This window comes from Lichenostomus cassidix, chromosome Z, assembly GCF_008360975.1.
Source record: "Lichenostomus cassidix isolate B80296 chromosome Z, HeHo_3.0, whole genome shotgun sequence".
Lineage (NCBI taxonomy): Eukaryota > Metazoa > Chordata > Aves > Passeriformes > Meliphagidae > Lichenostomus > Lichenostomus cassidix.
Window position 1 is genome coordinate 7149295 of NC_139511.1, and position 12614 is coordinate 7161908.

At 36.7% G+C, this 12614-nt stretch overlaps 1 protein-coding gene across 5 annotated transcripts in view; it reads right to left on the bottom strand.

The window, feature by feature from the left end:
- Positions 1-12614, bottom strand: part of APC (APC regulator of Wnt signaling pathway) — an 88656-nt gene that overhangs the window by 26527 nt on the left and 49515 nt on the right. For all 5 annotated transcript variants that reach the window (XM_085043494.1, XM_085043497.1, XM_085043496.1 and 2 more), the window contains exons 4-6: positions 12350-12551; positions 6660-6768; positions 4997-5110 (exon numbers count right to left, since the gene is read on the bottom strand). In XM_085043494.1, coding sequence (XP_084899620.1) covers positions 4997-5110; positions 6660-6768; positions 12350-12551 — 425 coding nt within the window. The remainder of the gene's footprint in view (positions 1-4996; positions 5111-6659; positions 6769-12349; positions 12552-12614) is intronic.

Below are 12614 nucleotides of genomic sequence, written 5' to 3' on the forward strand. Positions count from 1 at the left end.
TACATGAAGCAGGTACTACATGTAGTAATTCAAGTATTCTTCATAATGAAAGGCATGATTGCAAGCATTCAAAACATAAGTGAGCAGTTGGGGTTTTAATAGCACAGATACTCATTTGGATGTAATAGGTCATTACACAGCAGACATCCAGATATAAAAAAAATGCTCCCCTTAACTTGCACAATATTCATGCTTCTGAAATTGACATTCTATGCAGATCTTTAGCAAATTTTTTCCTGTTAATCTCAAATAGCAGAATTTTACTTGCCTTACAGAGATCTGAGAGCTATTTTCGTTTGCAGAGTGTCTTGAAGGTATGAGATCCTGACAGATTTCTATTATATTCAGTTACTATATTGATTTGAGAGTTTTGCTTATGCCCAACCTCTGAGATTTTCTGCTCCTATAAATCTCAAAGAATTTAACAGGCTAAGTGTATATATATATTATATACATATATCTATATAAAAAAAATCTACATACTGCTTCTTTGGTTTATCTGGGGTTTTACAGACATCTCTGAATCATTTACAGCCATATTGCTACCCATTTCCCACTGCAACCATCCTGTGGTTAGAAAAGGGAATGTTAAGAGACTCCAAATGTAACAGGATACACATACTCCACACATATTGTACAGCGAAGCACAGGATGCACTACGAGTCTGTGAAACAGTAAGTGCATGAGCTAGATAATTTAATAGATTGACATTTTTTGACTTTAAATGTAGGCAGAACACCAAACCGATTAAATGGCTTTTTTTTGTGCCATGGGTAGATTAATAAAATGGACATATTGTTGAAGAAAATTCTGATGCTTTTACTGGATTAACATTTACAGTGCTATGGAAAAGCAATCTAGCAGACACTGCTAGGATCAGCATTATAACCAGCCTTATTTGACACATTTATAACCTGAAAATGGACATAAGATGAACTTTCAAGAGGTGCTAATGCCAAAAGATGCAGATGCAATAGAAATCCTATCTTGAAAATTTAGAAATACAAAAGAAAACGTAACCACAAAAAATAATGAATTACTGAAAGACACATCAGAAGCAGCTGTGGGAAAAGCATCATAAGCATCAACATTTAGTAGAGTCGGAAAGCTACAACACTAAGCTGCAAATTTGATTTGAGTTTGTAAAGCAAATTACTTGAAAATACATAAAAGCTGCAGCATAGAGGCAAACAGATAATTCACCCCATCCTTTGCTCCTGGCTCAAGAAATTTTTAAGTACTAGAAAGATAAAAAAATGTTTCTGGGAATATCTATGCATTGGTAACATGATGCATGGCTGACAAAATATGTCTCTCATTGTCTTTAAGAATTACTTGAATTTTATAGAATTATAGAATAGTCTGGGTTGGAAGAGACCTTGTAAGGTCATCTATTCCAAACTCCCTGCCAAGGGCAGGAATATGTTTGAGTAAATCAAGTTGCTGAAAAGCCCTGTCTGACCTTGAATGTTTCCAGGGATGAGGCCCCTGCTGCCTCTTGGCAACCTCTTCCAGTGTTTCACCAGTCTCACTGTAGAACATTTCTTTCTTGTACCTAATCTGGATCTGATCAACTCTCCATGAATTTAAAGCCATTGCCTCTTCTGCTATCACTGTTCCCTGTAAAAATGTTTCTTACAGGTCCCCTTTAAGTGCTGAAAAGGTCTCCCCAAAATTTATCTGAATATTTTTACATACAAACCTAAACACAGGAAAAACTTTCTGTGCAGATGAAAACAATTAAATATCGCATGATTTGCCAAGGATTACTGAGCCCTCCAAAGGGACAGGAATTCTATACACCCTGTCCAATTTCAGTCCAGAGGTTTAAACATCAGACCTTTCTTCTAATTAATTTTTTTCTGTTACAGGGAAACTGGGGAGTTCCACTAACCAGGAGCATATTTTGTGCCAAACACTATAGAAGCAGAAAAAAAGAATGCATTTCTTGCCACAAAAGGGTAGATTCTAATGGCAATTGAGCAAAAATCTGAGATACACAATGGGACAAGCACCAGGAATGTTTTTGACTTTAGAACCTATTTAAGAAATATCACCTTTGATTTCTACTAGTGCATACTATGGTCCTATTTATTATTATATTTACTTGTAACCTTTATTAACATAAAATTTTTGCATAAAGTAACTTTACATTATTTGGCTTTCACTGCTCCAGTCAGGTATGACTGGAGCAAAACAAAACAAAAATAAAACAAAAAATAAAATTTGTCCACATTCACAATGATAGAAAAAGAATCACTTCATAGAAAGTAAAAATAAGTAATAATAAATGTTTTGTTTTAAAAGTCATCTGGGTTTTTTGTTTGGTTGGGTTTTTTCCAAAATAAACATATATAATAGACAAACTTATTAATGGCTTTGTCAACATACAAGACCACTGCATAAATATAACAGTGCTGAAATGTCTGTCTATGTGAAACTCCAGGATCTAAATTTGCTAGTATCTTTAGTGGTCTGCTGTTTTAGCAAACTTTTAGAGATCTTGGGATAAATTCTTTTAAGAATGGTAATTTCATGTAAGATTTTAAGGAATTCTTAACCTCAAAAAATTAGATCCTTTTTGTTCTGACATGATGGAAAAATAAATTCTATGTGAACATGAACTCAATCTTAGAATTGAAGTATTTTTTCCCTATATCTTACAGAAATTAAGTTTGCTTCTACTTATTGTCAAGTGTATCAGCTACAACCTTTGAACAGTAAAAATAAAACACAGCTAAGAATGCTTTTTTGCTTTTTTTCAAGTAAGCATCACTATGTGAAATTATCAACTTCAGAGAATAGTACAACTGCAAGTCTAAACAAGTTGAAATAAATTGCCAACAGGCTTCTTACACATCTTTCTGAATAACTGCTGGGCACATGCTTGTGTACAACCTTCATAAAAGACATCAGCAGTGAGTTGCTGTGAGTTAAGGTACTTCAGAAGGAAACAAAGGCCAATCATGCCAGACAAAAATTGAGAGAAAGCCATTATTTCAAGGTCCACGAGAAAGGGCAGCTATAGAAAAGTGCAATGACTACTTGAGCAACGGCAGGTTACCAGCTCTCTCATAGAATAATCTTTGGGACTCTTAATTCAGAGATGTCTGCAATGCCAGCCTTTATTTGGCTGAAATGTTCCCTCCCTTCAGCCTACATTTTGCACAGTATTGAGTTTCCCAATCAGTTTGGGTGGAAGAAAAATCTAGCTGAAAGGAAGTGGAAAAACTACCAAGCTGAATATCCTTGCCAAATACAAATGTTTCATTTTGCATGTTTAAACTTCTCAGTGAAATAACGCAGAAATTGTTCTTACGTATTTGTACATCAATGAGCTTCTACACATTTTTGGCACTGGTCCTCAGCAGAATGAAACCAAGGGGAGTTATCAGTTAAATTCACAAGAAGCACATGCATAAGTAGTTACTTTGTCTTCAATAATCTTTATATAATCACAATAGGCACTGTAATTTCTCCAAGTATATAAGCGTTACACTGATATATAGAGATGGAAACAGCTGTGACAAACCCCATGTCAAACATTAATTCAGAAACCCATAAAAATGTTTCAACATCATCTTGGCAGCATTTTTCCCCCACCAAATTTAAAATCCCCCAACAACTGGGGAAGAAGAAAATTCATGGTCAGCTGATTACTTCCATACAGTGATATAACTATAGCCAAGTTGTGTGTCTGAATAGTTTCGTTTGATCCCTGCCTGAGTGCATTTAGAACTTTGCCAGCAGCCAAGCCTGCCTGTTTAGCTTAATTCACCTTCCTCTAGCTTAGCCCTGTTAAGAGCAGGAGAACTTTCCCAGGGGTTTTGCTGTGCAGGACCTTCACTCAGGACAAGCTGACACAAACAGCACAGCTGCATTTGCGGAGGGCATCACCCCTGCTGACAAACCTCGACAGCAGCCCTACAGTTCCCAGATCAGAGCCAGTTACTCTCCAAGCAGACTAAACTTGGGCCTGTCTGAGAACATCAGCACAGACAAACCCCTGCACAGCCTTGCACACATAACCTGACAGCTGCAGGATATCTGTTTTGCTAAATACTTTTAACTGTAGGAATTTTCTGAGAAGTCCTACTAGATTACTCACTTTAAAATTGAAAGCAGCTATTCTAATTACCTCTTGTAATCAGAACAGCTGCTTTAACTAAACATAAAACCAAATCAGAAATGTTTCTCATGTAGCAGAATTTTGTGTTGAATCAACCTTGCAAGGAAGATAGAGCTTAAAGAGACTTTATACTGAAAACACTAATTTTTGTCACTATCACCACAAAACCCCCAAATCTTACTGAGTTGGTTATTTAACACCTCTAGTAATAAATAATTCAAATTATTGCTCTCCTACTATGGGCAATAATTTTTTATAACCAGCAACCAACTGATTATTTAATTTATGGTTTGCACATGATTACATTCTGATTTATACTTCCAAATGGGTGTGTCATGTGGTTAGATATGTACATATCCTCATCATGAATGCAAAACAACTCTTGGTGAGAGCAAACAACTTCCAGACATGCATGTGAATTACATTTTACTTGAACACCTTGTTTGAAAAGATTACTCCCTGATACATGTTTCCTGGCTAGAGAAACTTAAGAACAGGAGCTGGATTTTATTCTAAACTTAAAAGCATGAAGAAACCCAGCAAAAAAGATGCAAAATAAAGCAGTTGCAAATACGTGGGCTTTTTTGAAGCTAAAATGGTAGTAAATTGTAGGGAAGTTACCATTAGAAAATATTTTCTCTTGAATAAATTGTCCACATCTGCTGAATCAAAAAGCTTATTTACAACAGGCAGATGAGGGTACTTCTTCCTGAGCAATTATTTCCCATATAATGATTCCTAATTTTTATTTGAATGGCTAACTAAGGGCTGTGTTTACACACAGTATAAAGATACAATTACCAATAGTTTAATAAAAATGCAGGAAAACCTCTTCCCTTCCTTCTAACAGTGAAGGATGAACTCTACCTGTGCTCGCTTCTCCATGTCCTGACAAGTGCCCAGCTGTTCTTCCATTGCAGCTCTGATTTGCCTGGCCTCATACTCCAGCTGCCTTCTGGTCATATCTGTTTGCAAGGAGAACTGAAATCAGAGTACAGAGAAGGCATTTTAACAAATAGCATTTTATGTAAAGAATGTATTTCTCAGAACAAAAAGCAGAACAATTACTTTTCTACAACAAACTTCATAAACAACAAAACATAGTAATACATTCTTAAACATGACTGCATTATGAAAAACAGGAACACAATGTTGTTCAACCAGTAGACTACCCTTGAGTTTTGTCAAATTACTAAATATAATAAATAAGCTTAGAGAAGTATCATTCCTTACAAGAATATCTGGCTGCTATCAACAAAATTGCAATCTGAATCGGTATTTTCAAAAATATTCAGAAGTATTAAGCTACTGCACATGTGATGGTATTCATATTGCTATCTACCTTATTTCTAGCTCCCCTGTGAAAAGAGCACAAGTGTTAAACCCAGGAGCAACACTACAGCCTAAGGGAAGACTTTTGAACTAAAAGACTTTTCGAGACAGGAGCAAAGGTCTTCACTGGTTTTGGACGATAACTCAGTCTGTAAATAAATGAGTCTCCAAGAGCTGTCCTTCCAGAAGACTTCACCAAGGTCAATTCAGAGAGTCGAAACAAGACAATCATTCACAAGCACCAAATGGGATCTGTCGTTTTGCTGTGCCTGTACTAAGTAGTAATGGATATAAATTGTCACAAAAGGCCTTTAGTGCTGATGTTAAGCAATACAGACTAACCCTAAGAACAGCTAAGTCAATTTATTATCTATGAAACTGAGGAGACAATCTTAAAACATACAATAGAGTGACACAGATCCAGCTGACAGTGCTTTGGGAAAGGGTTGCACATCCTCAAGATCTTTTTCAGGCTTTCTCTCTTGGTTCTGGTGCTCTGCTAAGCTCTGGCATGACTCAGTGTTACTTTTGCCTGCCAACAGAACTGTTTCCATTATCTATTTCCATTCCCAGAAGGCTTATCCCCATCAGGTGTGACTCTGACAATGGGCAACCACATCTTCCTGACACTGTATGTGTGAAGGAATGCACTGCAAATACATCCAAGTTGCTGAGATCTAACAGGAAATCCTGCATTATCTGGGATCTTAGACTTCTTCATTATCCCAGATAATGGTGACTTGACCATAAATAGTTTGGAGGTGCTAAGGTAAAAGCTCATGGCAACAATACCGGCATAGGCTACAGAATCACTTTATGGATTGTTATGAAGTAACAGCTCTTGTGTACATTGTCTTATGCTAATATTGCTCTCAAAACTAGAAAAATCCATTAAACAAGAGAACAGGGGGGACAGAGTTAAGGACGTGTACTGACACAAAATTAATTAATCATAATGACTTCTCAATCCTCCTCTGTTTTCATAGATATTTATATGGATATGTATGAATTTTAATGTGTAAAATTCTATGCGAAAAAATGCATTGTTTAGGCTAAGTGATCTTTACATACCGAATGAAAGAAAAGATTTTGAACTAAAGTCATAGTAAAGAATGTCACCAAATTAATAAAATACACACACCATCTTAACAGAGACTTTAGCACCAGACACTTCACCAAGCACTCAGAAGGTACTTACATTTTCAGTAAGGGGGAGACTATCAATCCTTTTGGTCAGGTTTTGAAGCTGGGCATAATACCAGTCCTTTTCTTTCTCTTCCTTCTCAAGCTCCGCAAGCAGCAGAGATCTGTTAAAAGCAGGAGGAAGTGTCTCACTATTAATACCTCATTTCCAGCTGGAGTTTTGAGGAGGACACTAAGGAGACATTTGACTTCAGTTTCCTGGCCCTGGCTAAACAACTTATCCACTCCTCTGTACTAAGCATATCGGGTCCACATCTATGAAAGAGAAAAATATATATATACTTCTCTAAAAAAAACCACCTCAAAATCCAAGGCTGAGAAACCTTTTGTAAAATCAGAGGCAGTTATTAGTTGTGTGTTAACTTGCTCTCTGCATCTTTCAAAAATATACTTTGTACAGATCAAACTGCATTTAAGAAAATGCATTCTCAATCCCATTACTGAATTGTGTCTCTTCTTCACCTTTGCACTTTGTATTCATTTTGACCCCCAAAGCAAAACTATGGGTAAAGCACACAAAACAACCCAATTCTATGAGTGTCTAAAATACTTTAAAACAGAATTTCCCACTGAATGTTATAGACAAGATACATTTGCAGCTGTTAAAAACATTTTAAATGGGCATCATAAGCATACTGCATGCCTGAGTAATAAACAAGACAGACAAGATAAATAACATATGCAGGTTACCAAGGGAAAAAAAATCTACTGGAAATTTTACATACTATTTTATCAATCCCCCATGAACTGAATTTTATATAAGTCTAAGTCTTACGACTACAGTGAAATAGTGCTCATGGCTACAACATTTCTCAAAATATGTATTAAAATTATCCAGAAAAATTTGGCTAGTAGGAATAAACAGAAAAGGCACTAATTTTTTTTAAATACGAGTTAATTAGTTTCTTTCTTACGCTTTCTGTGAGTACTGTTCTTCCTTCTGATGTTTAACATTGCTCATTAGCAGAAATGACAAAATCAACACTTAGCCAGAAGACAGAAAGCTGCATACAAGTTTGCCCAGTACTACTTCCCATCCCTTAACTTTTGCATCCCTCACAGGCTGCGGCCTGAGCAAGAGCATCTGAACCCTTACAAAGCACACAAACACATTATGGATAATTACTGTAAGTCATTAAAGAACAGTAACACAGCATACAACAAAAGTACAAATTTCCCCCACTTTGATAAGGCATCCCAATCACGATTTGGAACTCAGAACAAAGAAGAAGGAATTTAAAAATTTGTCTTTCAAAGAATCTGTTCAACTTGTTTCCTGCTTTAAAAATGTTTCAAGGTAATTTTGATGATTTAACATTTGTTCCATATCCAATATAAGTGACTTGCCCTGCATTTAAATGGAAAATTAAAAGAGAGGATTCCTCCCTTCAAGACGAGACTGAAAAACTACACACATCTAAGAGTGCTAAATGTTTGTAGATATGTATAAAATTACATAGATTTTCAGATCTGGTCCAACAGCTATGTTGAAACAGAATTGTTTACGGATGCCAAGGCTACACATTAAGTAATTTACTGGGCAGCTTTAACATCAGGCAGGTTTACAATCAAAACTATTGAAAAGAAGCAACAAACAATTACCGTTATTTGACAATTAATTGGAGCAGTATTATAGGACAGCAGTAATTCTTCAGTCACAGAAATTCCTCAAGTCTTTTAGACAGACTGAGGGAAAAATGAATAGATGATGCTCGGGGAAAGCTTGTTGAGAAAATAATTTTTTTTGCATGCCACCTGCCCATTCTCTTGCCATGGTGCCTAATCTCTGCACACACAGGCATTCTACACAGCTTCCCTTTTTTTTTACCACCTTGAGTGCCCAAGCACGAGCTGTGTCCAGGCTGCCAAATAAAATTTGCAAAAGCACAATTTATGTGATCCTTATAAAAAGTATTTTTATGATATGAGGACTTGCAAATGTGAAAGGACTAATTCTGCCTTTGGATGTCAAAGAACTGGTAGCAGAAACTGGAGGGATTACTTTCAGCTCAGTAAACATGTGATTAAGTTCCTCTTATGAAATGCAGGGTATTCAATTTGCAACACACTGTGTCATTCAATCTGTTTTGACATGCACAATGGATGCTAGAAGCAAGAAAATAACTTAGGAACCAGCAGTTCCTCATAAACAACCTAATGCATGACCTGAGGGTCATTGTTTAATATTGTCATTTTGTCTTCTGAAGTGACGCTTTACTTGGGTTCACTAGATTGGTATCACTGCTCCATGAGAATTCAGGTTTTAACAGTCTTTAAGTTTTCTCAGCACAAAACCTGAAGGGTTGCTACAATTACAGCAGCCTGCAGTTCAGTTTCCTTGAAAATAAGCAGCAATAAGCAGCAAGACCCTGTAGATGTGTCTGGTAAGCTGTTCTCCACATTTAACATTACTATCAGATACTATTCCAACCAGAAGTACAGCTCCTTCTCAGCCTCCTGGAGCTTCTTGAGGTTAGGAGAGGATTTGAAGTGGAAGAGCTGTCACTGGTCATGAAATGAAATTACGGAAAAAACTGCAGTTAATCCATCTTTTTTATACCCCCAAGTTGTTGACATTAGGACTTCCACAGCATCAGAAAAATTCTGTTCTCTGTCATACCCTGTCAAGTTATGTAAAAATGCAACAAAGCAAATGGAGAAAGCTTTTGGAACTTAACACTATTTTTAGGAGTTAACAAAAGTTTTCAATTTGAACTGTTCTTCTGAAGGGTGGGTTTTTTGAAACACTTTTCTTATGTGGTACTTTTGAAGCTCCCAACAACAGAGGAAGCTGAATGAATGCAGAGAAGTGGTTTCTTATTTTGAAGTATTTTCTGCATAATTATGTCAATATTATTCCTGGTTAAAAGGCAGAAGGGAAACGAACTATATGCTACTCTACTTGCATTATGTGAATTATAACTGTAATTAATACTTTCACTTGAATTGGTAGGAGATTAAACAAAATCTTGAAAAACAGTGCTGATGCTGTAGAGTTTGAGGTAAGTTGTACAGCCAAAAGGAGATAAACCTAATGGAAGAAAGAAGTCATGAGACAGAAAATACTCAAAATCAACATTAAGGAAATAAAAAAGGAATGGCATAACCCAGGTGGAATGAAGAAGGCATGCAACTATTTTCATATAGAATTCCTCATGAGACTATCTTTAGCGGCAAATTACAGAATTTAAAAAGGTGAGATTATTCAATTTGCTAAATTGCCAAGGGCAAACAAACACAAAAAGTAACCTTAAGAGTGCCCTGAAAAGTTTTGTTGATGTAATGCTCTTACAAAGTATACCTGGAAATAGCCAGAGAAAGCAGGAGATTTTTAATGACTAGTGTATTCTAAACTGGCAATTTAAAACATAGTGCTGCCACTGCCCATTACTCGCTTTTAATTTTTCTTTGTTTTTTAAACTTTGGAATTGGAGGAGAGGCAAGCGAATGAGATATGGGCAATAATTTAATCTTTATTCTGGCAGGTAAATCAATTGATAAATTTTCTTCCCCTCAGAAGTTCACTCTCACTCAAGGGTGGTGGGTTGACCCTGACTGGATGCCAGGTGCCCACCAAACTCCTCTAAATATTTAAACACATCATTTAGTCCTCACAAAAACACTGTCGCCCATGAGCAGCATACATTAAAACACTAAGGGGAAATGCTCTCCTGCTGCAGGTTTCTGGAAAGTGTTATTTCATTCCAAATTATTTTAGTCTTGTCAAGTTCCTCAAGTTCTTGAAATTTCATTTAAGTGCCAAACCCCAAAATCTATTAGTAGATATATATGTTGTGATACACAGAAATTTAGTAAATATTCCGAACAAGTTTAGATACAAAACATAGGAAAACGAGTGGTTAAGTTTCTTTTAGAAATGGTAGTGCTTTTAGATGCACAGTCCTACACACACCCCCCAAGTTTTGATTCATTTGTCTACCCAGGGCTCTCATCAATGCCCTACACGCTTCCACATATAGCCTGAAACAGCTTAAAGAATAGAGCAGTTTTGGATTATCCACAATTTCACTAATAATGAAGCCAGATGTGATCTGGCCATGCATCTACAGATCCATCTTCTCCACAGCACAAATATTTACTTCATCAGCTGCAACAGTAATAGTGCCTAACCTACTCTGAAATTAAAACATCCTTATCCCTTTTCTCCAGTGTTATTTGGAACACAGTCTGCCTAAGCTGTCTTTATTGCCAAGAAAAGTGTCCAGAGAACTATCACCTTAGAATCCACCAGGGTGGGAAAGGATCACTGATCATTAAATCACAGGTGCAAATCACCTTAAAGAACGCTGGCTGCTATAAATGCTCCTTGTTCCGAGTGACCAGGACCTGAACCACACTGTAAGTCCCAACTATGTTTAAATGTTTTAGTATCGTAAGCAGTAAAACACAGCACTGGAAGAATACCAACAAATGCACAGTTTGTTAAGACGCAAAATGGCAGATGCATTAGACTCTTGAAGACTGAGATGAGCAAGTGGGTAGATTCCTAAACATTCTTATACAGCTCCTCAGGAATCTCCATTTTATGCAACAGAACAAATATCATTAGTGATCCTGGCTAGGAAAAGTTAAGAAATAAAGTGGCTACTAGAACAGGCTCAGCATGGACACATGGGAAGTTACTTTCATTCTACTGATGAGACCAAAAAAAAGGGGCCTAGACATAATATCTTGGAAGAAAAGCATACTCCTTTCAGGTTTTCACTGCAAAATTTTGCTGAACACCCTTTAGAGGAGGGTTGTCTAGAGGGCTGTCTATAATCCACTCATTATGTACAAAACTTTTGGATTAGAACTCCAAAATGGACTTTTTTGCTTGTTAACAACTACTGCACATAAAAATACTGTGTTGCAGTTTGGTTTTGCAGCCCCCACCTTGATATCCCATCCATTAAGTGGAACCAAATCTTTAGGAAACCCTGTCTTGCAGATAGACTTCTGAAAAAATCTGGTATTTCAGTCAGGTTCATTTTAAGAAATAAACATGGCTTCAGTGGAAACAGCTGCATTTCTCTTACTTCGCATTTCCTTTGTAAGTGACTGATACAGTGCTACAATTCTGTATTATGACCTGAAAGTGTGCTCCTCCTTTTAAATGGGTACCACTGCCTTTCAAGAAAAGAAATTCCAGGATTTCTGCTCAATACAAAACATCTTGAAGATAAGAACAAGTATTTTGTTTAGCTGACACATTTGCTGAGAGAGTAGAATCATTACGTAAATGTCCGCCAATGGTAAAAAATTGATAAACCTGTTATGGTACTTAATAACCATTTACAAAAGAGAGAAAGAGATTGCACCACCACATTGTTACAGCTTCAGCATTTATCAACAGTGGTGAGGAGATATGGAGATGGTTAGGATGCTCCACCCTTGCTGTTTAAATATATTTCAGATAGTAACAACCTGCCTACCAAAATAAAAAAAACCTTCAGCCAAAAAAGAGTAACAATGAAATGCACACATGAAGAAGCTGTAGAAACTGAATGATATTTTAAGAGTATTTTTATGTGCATCTAAAATGTAGATTCCTGTTTATTACCTGTGAGGGTAAATGACAGGTAAATACACCACTGACCAAAACCGTATTTGTGATAGCTAAATAAATCTTCATGTTAAAACTAGAAGTCAATCCACAGCTGAGGAATAAAATTATAAATTTACCTTTCTTTTTCTAGCTCTTCTAAGTAACCAGTGCTTTCTCGGCTTCCATTCATAAAGCCTCTTCTCGGAAATGACCCCATGGGGACTGGACTGCACTCTCCTGAGCGGCTCGACACAGACCCTTCCCGGCTCCCATACGAACGCACAGACACCTTTGGCCTCAACTTCACTCCAGGGAAGCTGGTACTTTCCAAATTCAGTTCTGGATGATAAACAGAAAACATTTTTCAGAGCTCAAGGTTCGGCAGCACGAAGTTAAAAGATC